This window comes from Lemur catta, chromosome 15, assembly GCF_020740605.2.
Source record: "Lemur catta isolate mLemCat1 chromosome 15, mLemCat1.pri, whole genome shotgun sequence".
Classification (NCBI taxonomy): Eukaryota; Metazoa; Chordata; class Mammalia; order Primates; family Lemuridae; genus Lemur; species Lemur catta.
This window is the reverse complement of record NC_059142.1, coordinates 1,657,003-1,682,500: the sequence shown is the minus strand read 5'-3', so window position 1 is coordinate 1,682,500 and position 25,498 is coordinate 1,657,003. Positions and strand designations below refer to the sequence as shown.

General features: G+C 42.1%; 1 protein-coding gene and 1 non-coding gene across 6 annotated transcripts in view; one reads left to right on the top strand and one right to left on the bottom strand.

Moving 5' to 3' along the window:
• The window catches only part of SPECC1 (sperm antigen with calponin homology and coiled-coil domains 1), a 206,734-nt gene that overhangs the window by 24,505 nt on the left and 156,731 nt on the right, over window positions 1–25,498 (top strand). For all 5 annotated transcript variants that reach the window (XR_006739412.1, XM_045569446.1, XM_045569444.1 and 2 more), the window contains exon 3: window positions 10,174–10,309. Coding sequence is in view for 4 of the 5 variants with exons in the window: in XM_045569446.1 (XP_045425402.1) it covers window positions 10,174–10,309 (136 nt within the window). In the remaining variant the exon portion in view is untranslated. The remainder of the gene's footprint in view (window positions 1–10,173; window positions 10,310–25,498) is intronic.
• Window positions 21,031–21,135, bottom strand: LOC123621357. Its single transcript, XR_006729092.1, has one exon. It is a non-coding gene; the product is annotated as a U6 spliceosomal RNA (small nuclear RNA).

Here is a 25,498-nt window from a genome sequence, read left to right as displayed (position 1 = left end):
GTTAAAACCAACTTGATGGTTAGTACATGTGGTGCTTGTTTTTCCATTCTTGGGATACTTCACTTAGTAGAATGGGTTCCAGCTCTATCCAGGATAATACAAGAGGTGCTAGATCACCATTGTTTTTTGTGGTTGAGTAGTACTCCATGGTATACATATACCACATTTTATTAATCCACTCATGTATTGATGGGCACTTGGGTTGTTTCCACATCTTTACAAGTGTGAATTGTGCTGCTATAAACATTCGAGTGCAGATGTCTTTTTTATAGAATATCTTTTGGGTAGATGCCCAATAATGGGATTGCTGGATCACATGGCAGTTCTACTTGTATCTCTTTGAGGTATCTCTATATTGCTTTCCACAGAGGTTGTACTAGTTTGCAATCCCATCAGCAGTGCATAATTGTTCCTATCTCTCCACAACCATGCCAACATTTTTTGTTTTGGGACTTTTTGAAAAAGGCCATTCTCACTGGAGATAAGTGATATCTCATTGTGGTTTTGATTTGCATTCCGCTGATGATTAGAGATGTTGAGCATTTTTTCATATGTTTATTAGCCATTAGTTTATCTTCTTTTGAAAAGTTTCTATTCATGTCCTTTGCCTACTTTTTGACAGGGTGGTTTGATTTTTTTCTTGCTGATTTTACTGAGTTCTATATAGATTCTAGTTATCAGCCCTTTATTGGATGTGTAACTTACAAATATTTTCTCCCATTCTGTAGGTTGTCTGTTTGCTCTCGTGATAGTTTTTTTGGCTGTGCAGAAGCTTTTTAATTTGATCAGGTACCATTTATTTATTTTTGTTGTTGCTTTGATTGCCTTTGGGGTCTTCTTCATAAATTGGCCTAGGCCAATGTCTATAAGAGTTTTTCCAACCTTTTCTTCTAGAATTCTTATAGTTTCATGCCTTAGGTTTAAGTCTGTTATCCACTGTGAGTTGATTTTTGTGAGAGGTGAAAGGTGTGGATCCTGTTTCAGTCTTCTACATGTGGCTTCTACATGTGGCTTCTACATGTGGCACCATTTATCGAATAAGGATTCTTTTCCCCAGTGTATGTTTTTGTCTACTTTGTCAAAGATTAGATGGCTATATGAGGATGATTTTATATCTGGGTTCTCAGTTCTGTTCCATTGGGTTATGTCTCTGTTCTTCTGCCAGTACCATGCTGTTTTAGTTACTATAGCCTTGTGGTATAGTTAGAAGTCTGGTAAATTGATGCCTCCCAATTTGTTCTTTTTGCTTAAGATTGCTTTTGCTATATGGGGTCTTCTCTGTTTCCATACAAAGCAGAGAATTATTTTTTCTAGATCTGTGAGGAATGATGTTGGTATTTTAATAGGGATTGCACTGAATCTGTAGATCACTTTGGGTAGTATAGACATTTTAAAATGTTGATTCCTCCGATCCACGAGCATGGTATGGTTTTCCACCTGTTTATGTGCTCTGCTATTTCCTTTCTCTGTGTTTCGTAGTTCTCCCTGTAGAGATCTTTTACCTCCTTAGTTAAATATATTCCTAGGTACTTTATTTTCTTTGTTGCTATTGTGAAGGGTATTGAGTCTTTGATTTGGTTCTCAGTTTGACTGTTGTTGGCGTATAGGAATGCTACTGATTTCTGTACATTGATTTTGTAACCTAAGACTTTGCTGAGTTTGTTTATCAATTCCAGTAGTCTCATGGCAGAATCTTCGGGGTTTTCTAGATATAAGATCATATCATTAGCAAAGAGAGATAATTTGACCTCTTCTGCCCCCATTTGGATGTCCTTGATTTCTTTCTCTTGTCTGATTGCTCTGGCTAGGACTTCTAGCATTATGTTGAATAGAAGCGATGATAGAGGGCAACCTTGTCTGTTTCCAGTTCTAAGTGGGAATGCTTTCGATTTTTCCCCATTTAGTGTGATGTTGGCTGTGGGTTTGTCATATATGACTTGCATCATTTTTAAGTAAGTCGCATCTATGCCTATTTTGGTAACCGTTCTTATCATAAAAGGGTGTTGAATTTTGTCGAATGCTTTTTCTGCATCTATTGAGAGGATCATATGGTCTTTGTTTTTGCTAGTAGATAGGTTTTAACTGGTCAAAAATAGGAAGCCTGAAACAAGACATCAAAAGTCAAACTAAATATCTAACTTCAGATACTGGCCTGAGCTGAAGGAGCAGTGAAAGAAGGTTGTGGGGATGTGGAGCCCAGATGGGGATGGGCCCCACATCCCGGCCATGTTAAAGCCCAGGTCTGTTAGCCATGGCTGTCTTGGTTGCAAATGACGGAACATCGGCTCAAGCTTGCTTCAGCAGAAAAGGAGTATGCTGCACAGATCAACAGCTTCCTTTTCACTGGACTGTGGAGAGGCTGGGCCCGGGGAATGGAACCCCAGGGCTTCCTCCCCATCTTGGGCCCTCTATTTCTCTCAGGGCTGACACCCAGCCTCCTTTGCCATGTGGCATGAAGCATCCCAAAGCTCCTGCATCCCTGGGAAGGCCTGGCTGCTTCTTTGCTCACTTCCTACTTGTTAAAAAAAAAAAAAAAGCGTCAAACAACAAGAAAAAAACCAGGGAAGGTCTCTGCTCTGCATGAGTCACCTACTGACCCTGTCCAGTCTGCTGTTACCAGGGGTCAGTGCTCTGTATTGGGGTAGCCTCAGTCAGCACTTCCCACCCCTGGAGGGGTCAGCTAGGTGACGAAGGCAGAGTCTTATAGTGCCGGCATATTCTAGATGAGTCTTGGGGATCTGGCCAGTCTTATGTAATCATTCCTAGGGAGTGCTCTGAACCCGCGTGGTCCCAAGCAGTAGCCATTAGCCACATGTGGTAACGGAGCCTTTGCAATGTGGCTAGTTGAAACTGAGATGTGCTGTAAGTGTAAAATACAAGCCTGAGCCGATGTTCCATCATTTGCAACCAAGACAGCCATGGCTAACAGCCCTGGGCTTTAACATGGCCGGGATGAGGGGCCCATCCCCGCCTAGGCTCCACGTCCCCACAACCTTCTTTCACTGCTCCTTCAGCTCAGCCCAGTATCTGAAGTTGGGTTTTTAGTTCTACTTTTGGTGTCTTGTTTCAGGCTTCCTATTTTTGACCAGATTTGAAGGATTAGAACCAAAAAAATGCAGAATGCCTCATTAACATATTTTATATTGATTGCATATTGATAATATTTTGGATATTTGCAGTAAAAGAAAATATATTATTAAAATTACTTTTACCTGTTTCATTTTACTTTTTTTAAATGTGGCTACTAGACAGTGTAAATGACATATGTGGCTTGTATTACGTTACCATGGACAGTGCTGCTCTCAACCCTTGGTTCTCAAGGTGTGGTCCCCAGACCGGCAGTACCCACATCACCTGGGAACCTGGTAGAAATGCGGATTCTCGAGCCCTGCCCCAGACCCAGAGAATCAAAACCTGGTGGCTGGTGGTAGGCTTGGGGGCAACCACAGGCACAGTCTGCATTTTCACACACCCTCTCCACGGTTCTGACACCTGCTCCAGTTTGAGAGCCACTGTCTAACCATAACATGCATGGTGTTTACCACTAACGACCGGATGATGTTACATCTGATGATTTTAGAGCTTTGGATTTTCCCCCATCTTTGTGGAACTGAGAGGAATTTCTTAGTTACTTTAATCTGTGAGGTATTTAAACTTTTCCCTTTTGTAAACTTTCTTATACAGGTGCACAACAGCTTAAATATCAGTGAACTGTTATTGAAAATACTTATTAAACATATCAAAGCAACACGGAGGCACATTCCTTCATGGGGATCTTCTGTAACAACCAGAAATCTCTAGTGGTGCCGAGGCTGCCTTGGGTGTCCAGGAAACAAAGCCAAAAATGCAGCCCTGAATAGAGAAGGAACAAGAATTAGTAACTTAGATGAGTGGCGGTCCCTGTTTGATGTTCCATCCAGAAAACAGTGGTACAGTAAGAGTAGCTTCAGCTGTTTGTTTCAGAGGACAGGTGGGATCAGTTTTTAGTCTTCATGTCTTACCTCCTGGGAAAGCTGCTAAGCAATCAGTCATTCTCAAACAGAATTCCTTGTGGAAGGAGCAAGGTGCAAGGGAAATAGAGTGTTCCCTTCAAGAGCTTTGCTGCTACCCAAATTGTGCATGCCATGTGGTGAGGAGGTGGCACGGCACTGGCCTATAGTACATCTTATTTATCCTTTTGCCTGGGAAGGACAGGACCGTATCTATCTATAGTGCAGAGTAAAATCCCAAAGTCCACGAAGAGGCAGAGTAAGTTGGGTGTGGCTGACAAAATGGGACAAAATAGCTGTGTAAAGTATAGTATCTGTTATCCCTAGCTGTGCCTGGTACATCATAGGCAGACACACTATACATTTTTACTGAATATTGTTTTTGGGTGGGTTTATCAGAAGAGCCTGAGGTTCAGGGAGGTTAATGACTTGCTTAGTAGTCTCCTATGCCCTCTGGAATCTCCACTGCATTGCTTTAATCTGCCTAAAAACACTCCCTCCTCATCCTTGCTCTGTGAACTGGTACCAGTCCATGGCCTGCTACAAACCAGGCTGCACAGCAGGAGGTGAGCGGCAGGCCAGTATAAAGCTCCATCTGTATTTACAGTCACTCCCCATTGCTCACATCACCGCCCGAGCTCCGCCTCCTGTCAGATCAGCAGTGGCCTTGGATTCTCACAGGAGCACGAACCCTCCTGTGAACTGTGCATGTGAGGGATCCAGGTTGCATGCGCCTTATGAGACTCTAATGCCTGATCTGAGGTGGAGCTGCTGCTGCAAATACAGATTATCATCAGCAGAGAGGTTTGTGTAATTATTATATATTACAATGTAAAAATAGAAATAAAGTGCACAATAAATGTAATGCACTTGAATCATCCCGAAACACCCCCACCCCCAACCCCCTCTGGTCTGTGGAAAAATTGTCTTCCATGAAACCAGTCCCTGGTGCCAAAAGGGTTGGGGACCACTGTTTTAGAGGATAACAGGCCACTGGGGGGAGCCACTGCCCCCACCCCATTCTCCCCTCTAGCCCACACTCACCTGCCTGATGAAAACCCAGTCATCACCTCTGCCAGGACTGGCCACCCCCAGCCTCTCTTGTGCTTCCCTGGCGTTTTGTTTCTCTGTAGTTTGATGCTGCCCTCCGTGCATTTTGCACAGTTTTATAGGAATTGGCTCCTCTGTAGGTGGCTAACTCTAAAGCGGCAGGGCCTGCCTGATTCGTCTTGACATCCATGCTAGGTACAAAGCGGGCATGTGTACCAAGTGCACTGCGAGACTCAGGATGCACATCCAGCCTGTAGTAGGTTTTCAGTAACTGTCCAGGATGGGAGGGACAGGGATGGAGAAATCCCAGGCCCAAGAGAAGCAGCCCAAGCACAGTGATGAGAAGGGAGAGGTGTCTTTGGAGCCCTTTCTCCTGCCAGCCTCCTCTCCCACCCCCGCACACATGTGTAGGGCCACTCTGGGCACCCCAGGAGCCCGGCACCCTAGGAGCAGTGCCCTCCTTGCTCTCCCTGGGACCCCTGCTTCCCTATCCACTTCTTCCTGGCTTTCCCCCACTTTGGGGCTAGCTGGAAGGCAGTCGGATCAGATGAGCTAGGAAAGGCTGCTCAGTGGCTGGAATTCCTTGAACCTTTACCAGCGGCAGCTGGTATGTTAGGTGGTCTCCGGATCCGGAGGACTCTGCCCCCCGGGGGAGCTGACTGGGGAGGAGGCAGCCTTCTCACGACCTCCCTATTCACGTCCTTTTAGATGTGAAATGTTGCTTTATCCAGGCCCCAGGCAATTAGTAATGGCATTTCCATGTTTGTCTGTGGAACAAGTTTAAAATCTGCTTTAGGATTAATGGTCAAAATTCAACGTGTTTGAAATGAAGGTTACATTCAGTTGATTAGTACAATATTTGGCATTTGCAACAGGGACGCTTAACGGTGCCATTTTTCTGATTTAGGGAGGCTGGAGAAGGGGCCACTCCATGGTGCTGAACAGATAGGGGTGAAGAGCACAGTCTGAGTCCAGGGTCACAGAGGCATTGGCACGTTCCTCCTTCAGTTAGTGAGCCCGGAGAGCTTGGGGTATTCTTATATTCTCCACTGTTCATGCTCTGAGCAAGAGGTTTTTATTTGTACAATTGCAATAATACTGATCTATAAATTCTTTAAGCCCAGTAAGCTTATACAATCCAACAACAATTAGGACATGCGAGGTGAGAAGGATTTCAGGGGAACCCAGTCCTTGTCTCTTGTAGGTGAGGAAGCCCAGTCCCTAGATCATAACTTGCCCAGGGGCCCACAGCTCATCAGTCGCCTGATTTCTAATGTAGCAGAGAAAGTGCTTCATGCTCTCTTTCCAAACTTCTGTTTGTAACTCTCAGAAGTTTCCGTTGCTGCCAACCCAGAGAGCCGACAGCAGAGCCTGTCATCTCCAGCTGAGTTCCCAGCAGCCACAGTGATGATAATGGTGACAATAAGAGCTGCTGACATTTATTATGTTCTTAATTAAGTGCTTTAAATTCTTAATTAAGGGCACCACCCTAGAGATATGTGTATTTTCCCATTTTAGAATTGAGGAACTGCAGCACCGTCCCCCGGGTCACATAGGTAGGAAGAGGTGGAGCTGACAGCCGTCGGCTCTCCTTGGAACAGGCCCCTCCCTCCTGTGGGACTGCCGGGGGGCTTGCCCGTGGAGATCCCGTACCTCAAGTCCTCTTTGTCATCCCCTACTCCCTTCCCACCCCCACAAATAAAGACAAACTCTGAGGTACAGCACTTAGTAACTGCTCACTCCCCACCCGAGATGCTCCAGCGCTCTGGTGTTCCTCTCTGTCACTGCTACTGTCATCCCTGTTGCTATTCTTGTCATCACTGGCACTGTCTCTGTGGCGGTGCCAGGCCCTCTTGCAGTGCCCCAAAGGTAAATGTTCCACTGCTTGCCTACTGCCGTCGCAGTTGTCTCCACCTGTCATCTCACCAAGATGTCACGTCTCCAGGAACCAGCCTCTTATGGGGGGTGGGCAGGATGCGTTCTCCCCTAGACGGGCCGCTCTGGGGTGGTGGCTGGGAGTGGAGGCTGTGGTGGGGTCTCCAAGGCACTTTCGCTCCCGGCCCCAGGGGCAGTGCTTTCGTTTGTTGGCTTCCCTGTTCTGGCCTGGAGACCCAGCCCTTGTTCTCTGGGCCTTTTGCTACAGAGTTTGATAATTTTGAGCTTCGGAGTCAGACTTGCTGACTTTAGCAATATGAGAGAAACAGAGGAAAAGCAGAACCAAGTGCATATCACTTGAATTATTGCATTAAAAATTCCCTTAACTGCAGTGATTTTCCTTTTTCATTTGAGATGTCATCTAGGGAGTTTTCAAAGGCTGAAATCAGAATTGATTTTCCTTTGGGGATCAGAGAGGCACCTGGGTGTGCTTCTTGGCAGAGTGAGTAATAGTTTCTCTCTGTTGAGAAAAAGCTGATGGCATTATGGACTGTGGTTATTTAATATTAATATTAAACACTTTTTATACTGGTGATCTGATGGGTGGTTTGGCAGGTTGGAGAGCCCCAGTGAAGGAATCCTTTTTACTCTGAGATGGGAGGTGGAAAGACCATTACATAGTCCCTTGGCCAGGCGCGGTGGCTCACGCCTGTAATCCTAGCTCTCTGGGAGGCCGAGGCGGGTGGATCGCTCGAGGTCCAGAGTTCGAGACCAGCCTGAGCGAGACCCCGTCTCTACTAAAAATAGAAAGAAATTATCTGGACAACTAAAAAAATATATATAGAAAAAATTAGCCGGGCATGGTGACGCATGCCTATAGTCCCAGCTACTCGGGAGGCTGAGGCAGTAGGATCGCTTCAGCCCAGGAGTTTGAGGTTGCTGTGAGCTAGGCTGATGCCTCGGCACTCTAGCCCGGGCAACAAAGTGAGACTCTGTCTCAAAAAAAAAAAAAAAAAGACCATTACATAGTCCCTACAAAAAGGTCAATAGTGTAACTTCTGCATCAACCCAAGCATCATGTTTGATCTAGTTGCTAAACTAGGGGACTGTACAGCTGTCCAGCAAATGTGTCACTTTGACATCTAGTACCTGGAAGTACATACAAATCATCCTTTTAATATTATTCGTTTTTAAAATAAAATAATTTGTTTTAAAATCTTGACCAGAATTACATGGCTAATATTAAGACTTCTACTGTCCTCCTTCTTTTTAAAAGGCCAGAAGGAGTTACTGTTTAATGAGCAAAGTTTCAGTTTGGGGTGATGAAAAATTTATGGATGATAGTGATGGTTGCACAACATGAAGAATATATTTAATGCCACCGAATTGTACACTTAAAATGGTTTAAATGGTAAATTTTATGTTATGCCTATTTTGCCACAATAAAAAGATTTTAAAATAACCAAGAAATGAAAAAAAATAGTAAGCTAGTATTTGCAGGGGTGGAACTAGGGCTTTTCTCCAATCGCAACCTCCTCCTACCCCCATTTTCTTTTCCTATTTTAGTGAAGCACAACATACGTACAATAAAGTGTATTAAACACACTAAACCTAACCTTAGCTATACAGCTCAGTGGATCTGTACGTATGTCTACACCTGAGTAACCACCATGTGGTCAAGAGGTAGAACATTGTGGCACCCAGAGTGCTCCTTCCCAGTCAGAACTCCCCCAGAGGTAACCAATATTCTGACTTCTTTTGGTTTTGCGATTCTTAAACTTCATGTAAATGGAGTCAGGCGGTATATACTCTTTAGCGTTTGGTTTCTTTCACTTAGCATAATGCCTGTGAGAGCCATCCACTTATTAGGTTATCAGTAATTCTTTTTTTTTTTCCTAATTGCTGTCTAGTTTCCATTGTATACTATACCACTGTTTAGTTTATCCTTTCTGTTGAAGGACATCTGGGTTGTTAAAGTTTTGGGCTGTTACAAATAAAGATGCTATTCTTTTGATGAAACTATATACTTACTACTCTTAGGTGTGGATCTGGGAGTGGGAATATTTAGGGTGCAAATATTTAGCTTTAGCAGATACTGCCAGTTTCCAAAGCAGCTGTACCAGTTTGTACTCCTGCCAGCAGGGCATGAGCATTCCAGTTGCTCCACAGCCTTGGAACCAATACTTAGTATCTTTTTACTTTCAGGCCTTTGGTGCAGGAGGTTATAACCTGAAATTTAAATGATGTAAAAGTGGAAACTGTTTAAAAAATTGTGCAAATATTTAAACTTCTAACCCTCAGTAATTGACCCCAAAGCCAGTGGAGCACAATGGAGCAGGGCCTTTTGCCCTCTGCCATTGTGGTCCACACCTCCATGGACCTGTCTTTTCCATATTGTTTGTTCCAAATCTCAGCTATGTTAGAGGTGGCTCTGGGCATCAGCCTGCCACTAGTCTTCTGCTACCATTCTTCTGTAGTACTATTCTTTAAAGAAGACAGCAGTGGTTGAGCGAATTTATTTGTGGTTTTCCTCATTAATCTTGACTTTAATTTATCTGGGCCTGAAGTAGCTCATTTAGGAGTCTCCCTTCTTAGATTTCAGTACCTTTCAACACATGTTGGTTCGACCCTTGTCATAACAGGGAAGAGAACAAAACAAGAGAGGAGGGTCTTGATTTCTTCCTGTCATCCATTAGCAGTGTTCGCCCGGCCTCCAAGAAAGTTACTTTCTTGCCTTTGAACACATTTTCCAGATGACATAATCTACAGATTGCTCGGTGGTGAGCATGTGGCAGATACTAAGATTGTTTCTCTTCCTCTGTTTCCTCCTGACATATGTCATTAAGCCTTTTTTTGTTGTCCTTGAATTTCTTTTGTATTGCCCTACCCTGCCTTCTGCGCATCTCCCAGTTCATTTTTCACCAGCCACCATTCTTTTTTTTCTTCCCCCACAAGGAAAGCAGATTTTTTTTTTTTTTTTTTTTTTACCAGTACTTGAAGTGTGACATGATGGGTACTCTTCACCCATAACCTTATACTGTTCCTGGAAATAGTAATGGGAGATCATACTCTAACCTGCAAATGACAGAAACAAATTTATCCACCTTTGCATTTTTTCACTTCACCCTGTCATGCTACTCAAATCGCCATTATTGTATCTGGACCACCAGGCACATGGTCCTGTTTGGATGCTTTTATGGTTGGTAGCATTCTTTACTGAAACCATAGCTCTCATCCTTCCCTCTGACCTCTCTTGTAGCTCAAGAGAGCCAGCAGTGAGGACATGCTCAACAAACCCGGAAGTGCCGCTGTGTCTGGGGTGGTTCGACTGAAAAAGACTGTGACAGCAGGAGCCATCTCTGAGCTCACGGAGAACCGCCTGAGGAGTGGCACAGGTAGGAGGGACCTGGGCAGCCATTTGTCTTGGCCATACGAAAGCACTTCAGTGATTCACTCATTCCTTCCTTCATCAGATATTTATTGAGTACTTAACTTGTGCCAGGAACTGTTTTAGGCAGACAATGTCCCTGCCCACAGGGAGTTTACATCTAGTGGGAAGAAAAATGAGAAACAAAAAGGGTTCCTCTGTCCCTCCAGTGGTCCATTTGTCATTACACATGTGTGAAATCCTTTTGAGATCCAGGCAAGGTGCAAGGTCATCTTGGTGCAAAATGTATTAGATGAATGAATGAACCTTGTAGATCCATTTCAGAGGTGGGTGTCCAATATTTGTCATGAATCCTGTGGAAAACCAGGAAGATTCTCACGTACCTCAGCAATGGCGTAAGGGCTGCTCAGGCTTGCTTAGATGGGAGTGGCAGCAGGAACCTGTGAACTTTCTCAGTGTTACTAGTTTTTTGAGAATCAGAAAAGGGTTTTTGAATCATATTTGAGTTCAGAGCATGGGAAACAAAATAACAAAGAATTTATTTAATTTTCTCTTTGAGTGTATAGATAAGACTTTTAAGCTTTCCATAGTCTCTCTCTCTCTTTTTTTTTTTTTTTGAGACAGAGTCTTGCTCTGTTGCCCGGGCTAGAGTGCTGTGCCAATCAGCCAAGCTCACGGCAACCTCAGACTCCTGGGCTCAAGCAATCCTCCTGCCTCAGCCTCCCGAGTAGCTGGGACTACAGGCATGCACCACCACACCTGGATAATCTTTTCTATTTTTAGTAGAGATGGGGTCTTGCTCTTGCTCAGGCTGGTCTCAAACTCCTGACTTAAAGTGATCCTCCCTCCTCGGCCTCCCAGAGTGGTAGGATTATAGGCGTGAGCCACTGTGCCCAGTCTCCATGGTCTAACTCTTATAATGCAGCCCTCAATGTGTTGCTAAATTGTCTAAGATGGGAAAATAACTGAAATACACTGTTATTAATTTATAGTAAGTGTTAAAGGGTAGCATAGTTATGATTTTTGCACTCTTCATAAAACATCACATTCCAGACTAGCTTTTCAAAGGTATACTTTAATTTATTCAGTTTTCAAGAAGTTGAATCTGTGCAGATTATATATGGCTTTTTATTTTCTGGATGTAAGGGGGATGGCCTGGTGTTTCCATATAACGGTTTTACTATTTAAAAGACCGATTTCATACTACACACACACACACACACACACACACACACACACACACACACATTTGGGTGATGGTTTTGTGGTTGTTTTTTTGTTTTGTTTTGTTTTAAGAGACAGAGTCTCACTATGTTGTCCAGGCTGGACTGGACTCCTGGGCTCAAGTGATCCTTCAACCTCAGCCTCCTGAGTTGGTTTTAAAAATACAAAAATTAAAGTATTTTTATCAAGCCAGCCTAGCACTGACTCCAAAAGTTATTAAAGCCCCACTAAAAAAATGACAGACTGATCCCACTCTCAAATATTGATGTAAAAATGTGAGATCAAGATATTAGCACATAGAATTCAACAAGAAATGCAAAGAACAATAGTGTATGTCACAACCAACTAGATTTATGCCACTAAGAATGGATGAATATTAGGAAATTTTAGAATATAATCTATCTTACAATATTAAGAGGCCAAAGGAAAAAAACTATATGGTCATCCCTGTAGAAGATGCAGTTGGCATAATTAACACTGTTTCTGACTTAATAACAAGCTCATGGTAGACTATAAATGTATGGAGACCTCTTTGATGATATAAAATGTGTGTTTCTCAAACCAAAGCCAGCATTATGCTTAATGGTGAAATCCTTGAAGCATTCTGATCAATGTCAAGAATAATGCAAGGTTGTCTACTGTCACCACTGTCATCTAAAATTTTCTGCAAATATTAACCAAAGCAGTGAGATGAAAGAGATATAGATGTGTGTGCATATTGGAAATGAGGAAACAAAATGGTTATTGTATGCAGATGACATTGTATGCTTAGAATTTCCCCAAAATTGTATCATTAGGAAAAATATAAAATTTCCTGAAAAATCTATTAGAGACAATAAGAGTTCTGTATGTGGCTAGTTGTAGAATATAAAATATCAATAGCTTTCTTACAGTGATAAGTTAGAAAAGATAATAACATAAGAAATGATCCCATTTATAAAGGAATGAAAAAGGTAAAATATCTAGGAATAAACTAATAGTATAAGAACATGCATTAAAAATCTTAAATCCCTTTTGAAGGTCAAGTCTAATGTCCTTCTTTGACATAAAACTTGACCTTCAAAGAAGACACAAATGAGTGGAAGGATATACATGGTTCTTGGATAGAGAGACGAAATATAATAAAGATTAAATTTAATAGTGTAATACATTAAATATAATAAGGATGTCAAAATTATACTGTGAATTCATTTTCATCTTAATTACAATACCAGTGGGCATTTGGGAGTGGAAACACAGATAAAATTATGTCGTGGTTTGTCTAAAGCAGTTGTTCTCAATGGGCGGTGGTTTTGCCCCTTCTGCTCAACCCTGGGAACAGTTGGCACTGTTTGAGACATACCTGGGTGTCACGACTGGCAGGTGCTACTGACATCTAGTGGGCAGAAGCCAGAGATGCTGCTGAACCTCCACAGTACAGTCCCACAAAATGATCTGGCCCAAAATGTAAGCAGTGCCGTTGTTGAGAAACCCTGATCTAGCAGAATAAATATCCGAGAATAACTAGTAAAATTCTAAAAACAGTAATCAAGGGATTAACCTTAAGCATCTTGGAACTGGAGAAGAAACAGGCAGCTCAGTGGAACCGTGGAGAAAGTCCAGAATATACTGGAGGACTTAGTACAGGGTAAAGGTGGCGTTTTATAATCAAGGTGGGCAATTCACTCAATGAATGGCTGATTAAGTCTTTAGGAAAAAATAAAGCTGGATCCCTATGTCATTCCTCACATCAAAATAAATTGCAAGGCCGGGCGCGGTGGCTCACGCCTGTAATCCTAGCACTCTGGGAGGCCGAGGTGGGTGGATCGCTCGAGGTCAGGAGTTCGAGACCAGCCTGAGTGAGACCCCATCTCTACTAAAAATAGAAAGAAATTATCTGGCCAACTAAAAATATATATAGCAAAAAAAAATTAGCCGGGCATGGTGGCACATGCCTGTAGTCCCAGCTACTCGGGAGGCTGAGGCAGTAGGATCGCTTAAGCCCAGGAGTGTGAGGTTGCTGTGAGCTAGGCTGACGCCACGGCACTCACTCTAGCCTGGGCAACAAAATGAGACTCTGTCTCAAAAAAAAAAAAAAAAAAAAAAAAAAATAAATTGCAAGCGAACTAAAGATTTAAATATTTAAAAAATGAAACTGTTAACGTACAAAGAGAAAACATCAGAGAATTAATTTGCAGTCTTGGCCTTGGAAGGGCCTTTCTAAGTAGGAACAAACACAGAAGCCATAAAGGAAAAGATTAAAAATGTAATTACATAAACATAAAAAACTGCTTTGCAAAAAGAGATTATTTGTAATACATGTAACAAAGGGTTTATTTACAAAGAGTTTATATGACTCAATAAGAAAAAAAAATATTAATAATACAATAGAAAAATACGTAGCTCACATAAAAAAGAACAGATAGTAGAAAAATGCTAAGCTTCACTTATAGTTCAAGAAATATAAATAAAAACAAAAATTAGATATACAATTTCCCCTGTAAGATTAGCAAAAATGAAAACGGTTGATCATTTCTGGTGTTATTAAGGGTGTAAGGAGCTGGCACACCACATGTCATTGATGCACAAGGACAATTTGGTAACATCTATCTAAATCTTAAATATATATAACTTTTGACCAAGTATTTCTACTGTTTAGCATTTCATTTTACAAATATACTTGAAAAAGGATGCCAATATGCAGGGCTGGTTGAATGATGAGATTCTGGTACAGCAGAATAGTGTGCAGCCATGGAAAGGGACACTAGGTGTGTATGTAATGACAGGAAGAGATGTCCAAGGTACAGTACCAAGTGAGAAAAATAACATGGCCTATATAGTATGATTTCATTTTAACCAGTATATGTTAATTTAATTATTGAAATCATAAATTTCTTCCCCTGGAAGGGGGTAAGAATGGTTATGTTTGAGGAGTTACCAGAATCGAAAGTAGTGCAGGAAGATTTTTCATTTTAGATTTTCCTGTACTGTTTGAAAAATTTGAACATCTACATATATTGCTATAAAAAGTTAAAAACAGTGTAAATGCAAGTTATAACCTAAACATTTTTCCTTTTTCTGCCTTCACCAAATCTTTCCTCTCCTGCTTGCCTTGGTTGTGTTTCTTAGCCATTGGTTGGTTTGCTCACAGCAGGGCTCCTTTATTCAGGATTCTAGGGACAGATCTTGGTTTCATATTGGCTCCCAAAATGGGCGAGTTCCCATACCCCATGGGGCCTTAGCTTCCTCGTTTGTCAAAGGAAGGAAGTAACTACATATTCACTACACAGTGAGGTTGTTAGGACAAAGATCTGTGAGTACTTCATAAACTGTGATGGAATGTAAGATGCAATTATTATTCTCCTGGTTATGTAAATTTATTTTGTCAATTATTTTAATGAAATTAAATTATTTGACTTAATAGGGTTGAATTTGAAAATTACATTTTATCTCTAGAGCTTTTGTTTTTAAGTGTCAGTAGTCCTCAAGATTTTTATGCCAGCTTTTGGACAGCTGACACTTTTGTACATGGTCATGATATCCTCGAGCTGCCTCATTCAGGGTGAATTCCAGTCTGTTAGGACTGCCCATTAAGACCAGTGGCCTGCAGCACTTCTCCCTGTTGTAGGTGTGACCACCTCTGCAATGGTACAGTAGTGTCTGGGTAGTCATTTGAATATTTGATTGTATTTTGTCTTTATTTTACTAGCATGAAAAACAGGAAGATGAAAGGGCTGGTACTACAGATTGAGCATCCCAAACCCAAAGATTCAAAAGCTAAAATGCTCCAAAATCCAAAATTTTTTGAGCACTATCATGATGCTCAAAGGAAATGCTTATTGGAACATTTTAGATTTCAGATGTTTGTATTAGGAATGTTCAACCAGTAAGTATAATGCAAATATTCCAAGATTCGAATAAATCCAAAATCCAAAACACTTCTGGTCCCCAAGCATTTTGGAAAGGGATCCTTGACCTGTTGTAATAAGTACAAGTTTTAAAATCTCAGTACAGTTGAGACAAAGATGGAAATTATTTACTGTGTTAGAAATGGCATCTTCCATTAGGTGCTCACTAGACTTAAAGAAGTTTTCTGTAGGTTCATCTGTGAAGAAAAGAATAAAATTAAAGGAAATAAGGTCAATGCTGGCAATGTATGGTTCTTTTCCTCTTAAAGGAAAGGTGTAATTATAGGTCATGGATAGACTTTTACGGAGCAGAGTTCATTTTATGGCATGCAGGTCAGTTTGGGGGATTCTGATTTGGGGACACATTTTCTGTAATGCATAGCATGCTATTATCTGTCTGTCTTCCAACTGTATTAATTTTGAGAAGGATTTTGTCATGAAATTTTAACACAGTATCGTGGTTTAAATCTGTAGTCATCTCATATTGTACCCTTTCCTGGGAACCGATCTGTCCTCAGGGGGACTCTCTCAAATGAAGTACCGAGACAAAATGTTCAATCTTTCTGTAATAATAATTACATTGCTGCCTCACCTGGCGTACAGCGCTAACTCACCGTCTGACGCAGGTGATATTGGAACTGCTTGAATTGGGAAGCATGCACTTTCTGAAAGCCTTTTCATTCTTTTTAAGACTATTTCCAGTTTCTGGTGTCTAGGCCCAGGCCATCCCTCCCCCGGCTCTGCCGAAGTTTGCTTCAACAAGAACAAGAACACAGCAAAAGTCACATTTTGGCCCTGCCACCTGCCCCCCATTGCACTGGCCTCTCAGGTCCGTTACTTCACTTCATGCTCACAATAGCCTGAAGAAGAGTGTGGTATTTTATCAAGGTAGGAAACGGCTTCAGGAAGGTCAAGTGCGTCTGGGTTTGGCTTTGCATCTCCTGTGCACAGCCCCTGGTTTTCACACTGAATGTCCACTTTTTCTAATTGGTTTTCTTTCATGCATATTATTCACATATCTGAATTCCAGCTTTTATTCTTCCTTTTCTGAGGTACTCTTTGTGTGTATCTCATCTTACCCAGTAAGTGTAGATTTTAGAGAAGTGGAAGGTCGGGGCAGCCCCAGGAGGCCATTGAGGAATCAGCCAGTAGGTGGCAGCCTTGTCAAAACACCGATGAGCCTGCCTTTAGAAACAATCCTTTTATTCATTCATTAATTCATCAAATATTTTTCAGTGGCCACGATGTGCCTGGTACTGTTCTAGGCAAAAGGGATCCATCAGTGAGTGGGACAAAGATGCCAACCTTCGTTGGGGAGGAGAGAAGGTTAGCCTGGTGGGCGCCTGGGAGGGCTGGTCCAGGCAGAGGTGCCCGCACATCCGAGAGGCAGTGTGGAGGCCAGCAGCAGGCTGCAGCGGAGAGACAGGCGGTGGTGGGAAGGGGCCAGGGGGAGCTCGTGGGTCCTTGTCGGGACTTTGGACTTTTGCTCTGACTCCACTGGGGAGCGTTTGCAAGGTTCTGCGCAGGGTAGTGATGTGACCCGACCTCACCTTGAGAGGAGGGCCTGGGCCACTTATCAAGAATGGGCAGGTGGAGCTGTGGTCTGGGAAGGAAGCCCCTGTGCTGGGTTGGTGGCCACAGTGCTGGGGAACAGTAGTCGGATCTAGATATGGTTTGAAGGGTAGAGCCAACTACCTCTAAACTCTCCTGATGGATTATTTTTTAAATCGTGGTCAAATAAACCTAAAATTTATATCTTAACCATTTTTAAGTGTGCAGTTCAGTGGTGTTAGGTACATTCATATTGTAAAACCATCACCACCGTCCGTCTCCAAGACTCTTCTTACCTTGCAAAACTGAAACTCTGTATCCGTTTAACAGCAACTCCGGTTCCCCTCTCCAGCCTGGCAGCCACCGATCTACTCTCTGTCTCCATAAATTTGACGCTCTGGAAACCTCGTGTGAGTGGAATCACACAGTGTCCTTTTGTCACTGGCTTATTTCGTTTAGCGTAACCATCTTCAAGGTTCATCCATGTGGTAGCATGTGTCAGGATTGCCTTCCTTTTTAAGGCTAAATAATATTCTGTTGTACATGTTTACCACATTTTCTTTACCATTCATCTGTTGATGGACACTTGGGCTATTTCCACCTTTGGCCATTGTGAATAATACCGTTGTGAACATGGATGTGCAAGTTACCTGAGACTGCTTTCACTTCTTTTGACCTTGAACTCCTGACCTTGAGCAATTCTCCGGCCTCGGCCTCCCAGAGGGCTAGGATTACAGGCGTGAGCCACCGCGCCGGCCGTGCTTTCACTTCTTTTGAAAGAGAAAGTATATCCCCAGAGTGGAGTTGCTGGCTTCTCCTGCGGGATTTTAAAGTAGGTGTAGGGTGAGATTTCTGCTCGTGTTAGCAGTGGCATGAGTGAGATGACGTCTAAAGAGTGGACACACATCTGTTCTGAAGATAGCAGTTGGCCACGCAGGGGAACATTTTTAAAACTGGCAATACATAAAAGTGTTCATTTAGATGATTCTATATATAGCACACGTGGGATTGAAAATAATGTCACTATTTTAAACTGATAGCAATGTTTTCTAAAAGTTAAATAAATCGAAATAAATGTTAAATGCCAGTGTTACCTTGGCCAAGCTCTGCTTTAATGCTCACCAAATCTCAGACATCTCAGAGGCTCATCGATGAGCACAAAGCAGTCATGATTCCAGTGTCAAAACAGGCTCACTTCCAAGAAAGTGTCTGTGTCCTTTCTGATACACAGACCCGTGCATTGCGTTCTCCACTTGCCTGCATTATACCCCGCTGGTACCTTAGGCTCCACCCTGAGATGCCTGTCACCTCTGACCTGCGAAGGGAGTAACCCTGGGCTCCTATCGGGGCTGACCCTTCTAACACAGCAGGTAGGTGTTCTTATCACCATCTTACATGTGAAGAAACAGAGGCTGGGGTGGGGTTAGCTAGTGTCCCCCAATTCAAACCCAAGGCCTGCCTCCAGGATTCTTTGTTCTGCTACACTGTTTGTGCAGGTAGGAAGACTCTTTGGCTTCCCATCATCGTCACCTGTTGTGGAATCACCATGACCAGTGGCTAACATTCTTTGCTCACTGTATGCTAACCACTGTTCTAAGAAATAGAGAAGTGTTGTCTCCTTTAGTCTTTACTACAACCCTATGAAATAGCATTATTATCATTCCCATTTTATAGATCAGATGACTGAGGCATAAAGAGATTAAGCAGACTGTCCAAGTCCTTGCTCAGTAAATATTGGGACCAGGACTTGCAGATTAGGAAACAGAGGCTGAGAGAAAACCATGGATGGTTTTCTATGGCTTACTCGGGTGAGAGTGAAGGAAAAGGATGTTGGAGGTCTTGGAACTGAGAGGCTAGAGGGTGGGTCCATCCCTTGGATGCCACAGAAAGAGGAGCACCGTGAGCGAGGGATGTCAGGGACTTGAGAGATTGGGGTGGGGCTCAGTAGATGACAGCTGGGAGGGGAAGAAGATGCCAGGTCCTACAACATGAACGTCCCTGTTTAGCAGCGGGGAGGGAGAGAGACAACGGGGGCTAGGAGGGCCACCTGGGCCACCTCGTGCCTTCAGGTTCAGGAAGTGTGAGGAGAGGGACACACTGGCTTGAAAAGGCAGTAGTGGGGGTTGTCCAGGCACAGAAGTGAGGGGACATTCAGAGATGAGCTCAGTCTGTGGGAAGTGCTGATGTCACTGTGAGTTTCCCGTGGCCCTGAAGACGTGCTGAGCATTGAGGAAGGGGTGCAGGCAGATGTAGGGTGGGGTCTGTTTGGAGACAAGAACCTGCCAAATCACAGAAGGCCAGGTATGTGTTTGTTGTTGTTTTCGTAATTTTAGAGGGGCCATTTATTGATGGCTGTATTTTGTGGCAAGAAAATCACATTTCAGATTCAGTACAGATGCTTCTTGAGTTACAATGGGGCTACTTCCCCATAAAACCATCTTAAGCTGAAAATATCACTGAGTCGAAAATTCGTTCAGTACACCTAACCTACTGAGCATCATAGCTTAGCCTGGACTACCTTAAATGTGCTCAGAACACTTACATTAGCCTACAGTTGGGCAAAATCATCCAACACAGAGCCTATTTTATAATAAAGTGCTGAATAGCTCATGTAATTTATTAAATACTGTACTGAAAGTGAAAAGCAGAATGGCTGTATGAGAATGCAAAGGACAGTTTCTACTAAATGCGTATCACTTTTACACTATCCTAAAGTCGAAAAATCATGTTAAGTCGAACCATGATAAGTTAGGGACAATCTGTATTTTCATTTTTCTTCTATTCTATACTTAGTTCATTTTCAAAGTGTGGTAAGAACACTTAACATGAGATCTACCCTCTGAACAAATTTTTTTTTTTTTGAGACAGAGTCTCGCTCTGTTGCCGGGCTAGAGTGAGTGCCGTGGCGTCAGCCTAGCTCACAGCAACCTCAAACTCCTGGGCTCAAGCAATCCTCCTGCCTCAGCCTCCCAAGTAGCTGGGACTACCAGAGCTCACTACCACGCCTGCCTAATTTTTCTATTTTTTTGTAAAGGCAGTGTCTGGCTCTTGCTCAGGCTGGTCTCGAACTCCAGAGCTCAAGTGATCCTCCCACCTCGGCCTCCCAGAGTGCTAGGATTACAGGCCTGAACCACCGCACCTGGCCATAATTTTTAAGTGCGTAATTCAGTTTTGTTAACTGGAGACAATGTTGTATAGCAGATCTCTAGAACCTATTCATCTTGCATAACTGAAACTTGGCACTCATTGGACAGCAACTCCCCATGTCTCCCTCCCCACCTGCCCTTGGCAGCCACCATTCTACTTTCTGTTTCTGTGAGTTTGACTGTTTTAGATACTACATTTAAGTGAGATCATACAATATTTGTCCTTCTGTGACTGGCTTGTTTCACTTAGCCTGGTATCCTCCAGATTCATCCATGTTGTAGCATTTGTCAGAATTTCCTTCCTTTTTAAGACTGAGTAATATTCTATTGTATGGCTAGACCACACTTTGTTTACCCACCATACGTGGATAGACCAGGAATGGGTTTTAACTTGTGGTGGTGTCAGGTAATCCCAGACATGAGGATGTTATGAACTCCGTACTAGTTATGGTGCTGGATTTTTAGCTGAGTGATACACAGGGTGGGTTCATGGCCCTGCATTTCTTAGGAGGGTGTGGTTTAGTCTGTTTGGGCTTTAGAGCGGAGTGGAGGGTTTTCTCTGGCTTTCTGTGTAAGCACAGGTGGAGCATGGTTTTGGGCATGGCAGCTTTCCTGGGTCCTCCCTGGGCACCAGTGGTGCGGAGAGGTGAGAACTTTCCTTGCGTCTCCCCCAAGAATACTGGTATCTTTGCCAAGTCTTCCCATCCACAAACTTGACTGTCCCTCCAGTTCTCCCAGTCCAGTCCTCTCTTCTGTTTTGGTCTTCCCCTAAAGTTTGCTTATTTTTTTTTCTTTTCCCTTCCTTCCTTCCTCCCTCCATCCCTTCATTTCTTTTTCTTGAGTATTTATGCCTTTGTTTTATAATTTTATTCCTATTGTGAATGGGATTCTTTATTCCTTGTATTTTTTTTCTTATTTTTAAAAATCTGGAACTTTTCATGACATTGACTGTCATCCTTACTCAAGGGCCAGGCTAATCTTCCGTTTCATTCCAATTTTAGTATTAGTGCTGCTGAAGCAAGTACTCATTGTATTTTTTAAATAGATGATTTTTAAATACTTATTTTGTAATGGCTCACTCCCTTACCATCCTGTCTTCTTAGTACTAATGGTTTCCAGTTGATTCTCACATGTTTTCCAAGTGGACAATTGTATCAGCTGCAGGTAATGATGCCTTTTGTCTCCTCCATCCCAGTAGTTTTTCGTTTTATTTCTGGTTCCTGCTGTTTTTTGTGTGTGACCCCGGCTGTGCTAAATACTAGTAACATCCTTGACTGGCTCTCACTTTACTGTGGGTGCTTTTGGTGCCTTGCCATTAAATATGATGCAAAATTTGGGCTAGGGATACTGTTTTGCATGCTAAATCCTCTCTTCGTATTTCACTTAGAGTTTTTATTAGGATTGGGTGATGGATTTTATTAAATGCCTTCTAGGCATTCTGTTATTACTTTGATTATTGCTTCTCTTTTTATCCAGGAGTCTCCTTTGGGAAATTAAAATATGTGTATATTTGGTTTTGTGGGTATATCTTTCACGTCACATGTTTTCTTTGATTCTTTTGATCATTTCATTCATCCTCTGATTTTTTTCAAAGTTTTTCATCTAATATGCTTTGCTTTGTGTGTTTCTTTACTTCACTATTATGTTATTAATCTTTGTTATTATAATTCTCTGATTTCAAATTATTTCTTCTTCATGACTTCCTGTTCTTTCATAGCTATAAAATCATCTTGGATTTCAATGAGAATGCAAATTAGAGATTCTCTAAAATTTCCTATCACTTACAGTCCTCAGATGGTTCCCCTTTTATGAACATCCAAAACTTCCCATATAGATCTAGTAGCTTTTCTGCATTCGTCCATCCTTACAGAGGGAAGCTTGTGTTTGTCCGGACTTGAAAATTGAGAGGGATTCTGTTGGAGAGTGTGTGGATAAGTCGTATCTCGTATTCTCAGTTGAAGGAAGGAGAACTTTTTTTTTTTTTTGCATTAGCCAGGGTGAGGGTGGGGAGGGCGCTAAAGCCCAAGGTACGATTTTGCCATTTTTTTCTTTTGTTTCTGTGTATTTTGTTTTTGTTGTTCTTGTTATTGCTTTGGTGCTTGCCTTGCTATTAGCTGGCCATCCTTTTGTTGTTGTTGTCAGCCAGCCATGGCAGTTTCCTTCGTGTGGCCTTTGGTGAGTGCAGGCAAGGAGAAGGGAGAGCTGGAATGCTCCCTGCAGGTGCTCCTGGCAGAGCGCTCAACCTAGAGGTCCCATCCCCTTTTTTATGATGATATTTTGTAATGTGCCCATTGATATCCTAAAATGAAATTCATCAATCCATATATGTTACTGAAAACAATCAATATAATGCCCTATACATGACGTGGAGTAGAAATAAAAGGCAAACAATTTCTGATTAAGTAACATTTCAGTATGTAGATGTTGGAGCCTGATTCCACTAGAAGACAGGCAGATGCTTGTATGTCAGTGGAGATCACTGTCAGCACGAATCCTACAGATGAGACTGACTTGGGTTCCGTGTTGAGAATTCAAACACTGTGGCAGTGTTGACACCAGTGACTTTCTGAAATGCTGACAACTCAGGGCAAGCTTTTGAATAAAGCAGAGTACTATCTTTCCTTGATTTACATGTTCATTGCCTTCGTAGAAAATTCAGTGTATAATAATAATGCTGTGTGAGACTGTTTTGTGTTTCTGTGTAAAACAGAGTTCAGTTTGGGCATAGGCAATCATAAATAGTGTTCTCAACTTCATCAGTGCTGCCTTATTGCAGGAGAGGAAAGTGGGAAGTAGGAGGCAGGCACACCCCTCCCATTTGCACAGCCCCAGGTGAGAAGACAGATGGAGGCTCATTGTGTTTTCAAAATGTTCTGATCAGTAATTAAATACTCTAGTAAAAGACATCAAGTTTCAGGGATTTCAGATGACCCCATGAGGTTGTAGATTTGATGAAAATAATTGTCTCACTCACTTTCATTGTTTTTATCAGTAATGGGTAAATTTTGTGTGGCAATTTTTTTTTCTTCTTTCTTCTCAGTTTTTTCCTCTGAGTTCTGCTTTAGTATTTTTTTGTTTTTTGTTTTTTGAGACAGAGTCACGCTCTGTCACCTGGGCTGGAGTGCAGTGGCACAATCATAGCTCACTGCAACCTCAAACTTCTGGGCTCAAGCAATCCACCTGCCTCAGCTTCTCGAGTAGGTGGGACTACAGGTGTGCACCACCACGCCCAGCTAATTTAAAATTTTTTCTTGTAGAGATGGGGTCTTGCTATGTTGCCCAGGCTGGTCTCAAATTCGTGGCTCCAAGCCATCCTCCCACCTTGGTATCCCAAAGTGCTAGGATTACAAGGTGTGAGCCACCACACTTGGCCAGTATTTTCTTATTTCTATCACTTTGCAATTTGTTATTCACTTGTAAAATAAATGTAGTGGTATTCAAGTGTAATTTTAAATAAATTTTCTTCAAAATGTAAATTAAAGTCAATATAAAGGTTGAAATGTATTATATATGTTTTTAAATTAAATGTATTTCATACTTTTTTTATTTTGTAATAATCATAGATTCATATGCAATTGTAGGAAATAATACAGATAGATCCCTTGTACCCTTTACCCAGTTTCCCCCAATGGTAACATCTTATAAAATGATGGTATAATATCACAACAGGGATATTAACATTGATACAGTGACCTTTCAGGGAGAATTTCCATCACTACAAGGATTCCTCTTTTTACCCCTTTGTACTTCCCTCCCCCACCCTCTTTTAACCCTTGGCAATCACAATAATTTGTTTTGCATTTCTGTGATTTTGTTATTTCAAGAATGTTATATAAATGGAATTCTACCATATTCCAGTTTTTCTGAGATTTTTCTCAGAAATTTTCCTCTGTTCCTGTCTTTATCATGAATGGGTGTTGAATTTTGTCAGATGTTTTTTCTGCATTGATAAATGTGATCATGTGATTTTTATTTTCTTAACCTGTTCATATGGTAGATTGCATTAATTGATTTTTCAGATCTTGAACCTCTCTTGCACCCCTAAATTCCACTTGGTCATGATATATAATTATTTTTATATATTACTAAATTCTATTTGCTAATATTTTGTTAAAGATTTTTTCATCTATATTCATGAGGGTCTTTAGTTTTCATTTTTTGTACTGTCTTTGTCTAGTTTTGGTATCAGGATAATACTGCTTCATAAAGTAAATTGGGAAGCATTCCTAACTCTTCTTTCTTCTGGAAGAAATTATGTAGAGTTGTGTTAATTCTTCATTAAGCATTTGATAGAATTCTCTGGTGAAACCTTCCATGCTTAGGGGATCTTTTCTTTTGGGGTGGGGGAGTCAATTAAGCTGGATGCCAGTACCCCAGGGTTCATTACAGAAGAGGAGAAAAGGGAAAGAACTGTGGGGTCCCACCATAGAGCTAGTTTTACAATTCCAGAAGAAAGTTCTGCATAATCATCACGTTGGATGGGAGGGAGACTAGAGGTCTTTCCACTGAATTCATGGAATATTAAAGTTCCAGCCCTTGAACTTGGCCATGACCTTCTGAAATGTTCAAGTCCCTCAGTGGAAAACATGACCAGATCTCTTATGCTGCTTTTCCTGGCTGCTGACAACAGTAGATTCTCAGTGTTGTGTTCTCTCTTCCTGAAAATTTGTGTATGTTACTGGGTTTGCTGTTGAATTGTCTTTGCATATTGATTTCCACTTCAAAAATTAGTTTAATACTGTGGAAAGTACTTTTCCTAAGCAAACTACAGTACAGACGGTCAGAGTAGAAGTATGTACTGTTGCCACCTTCCCTTCCTCCCGCCGGCAGTGGAGTCTTGCTGAGATTTTAACACTGTTTGGATGAGATATTTATCCTTATTTGATTAATCCCAAAAGGCAGCCCAGTTGTAGTTGCTTTATGCTGTGGATATTAGTTTTGGAACATTAAGCCAAGAGATTCATAATAAATGAAATCAACGTATATTGATCATGTACGTGCAGGGTCTCACATTAGGAACCATGTTGGGGGAGCAAAAGGCACAATGGTTGGGGGGGCAGTGAGAAGAGTCGGGTATGAGAGAGGGCGTAGGCCTTGCTTTGTTCCGTTCTCTCAGCATCATCCTGGCCCTGAGACCTTACGCAAATTAACCCACCACCACTGCCACTCCTCATACTGGGAGTAGCCAAGTCTATGGGCTTTGCAGGCAGCCAGAAGGGGTCCAAGTGCACAGCTGGGATTCCTCTCGGTGATTTTTCCTATATAATCCCTCCTGGCCCCTGGTGATCACTATGTCTCTTTGCAAATCATTCCTTTAAAAATCTGTGATATTAAACTCTAGTCTTTGATCAGGTAAATAGTTTCTAAATTTTAATCATTTTTAAAGCA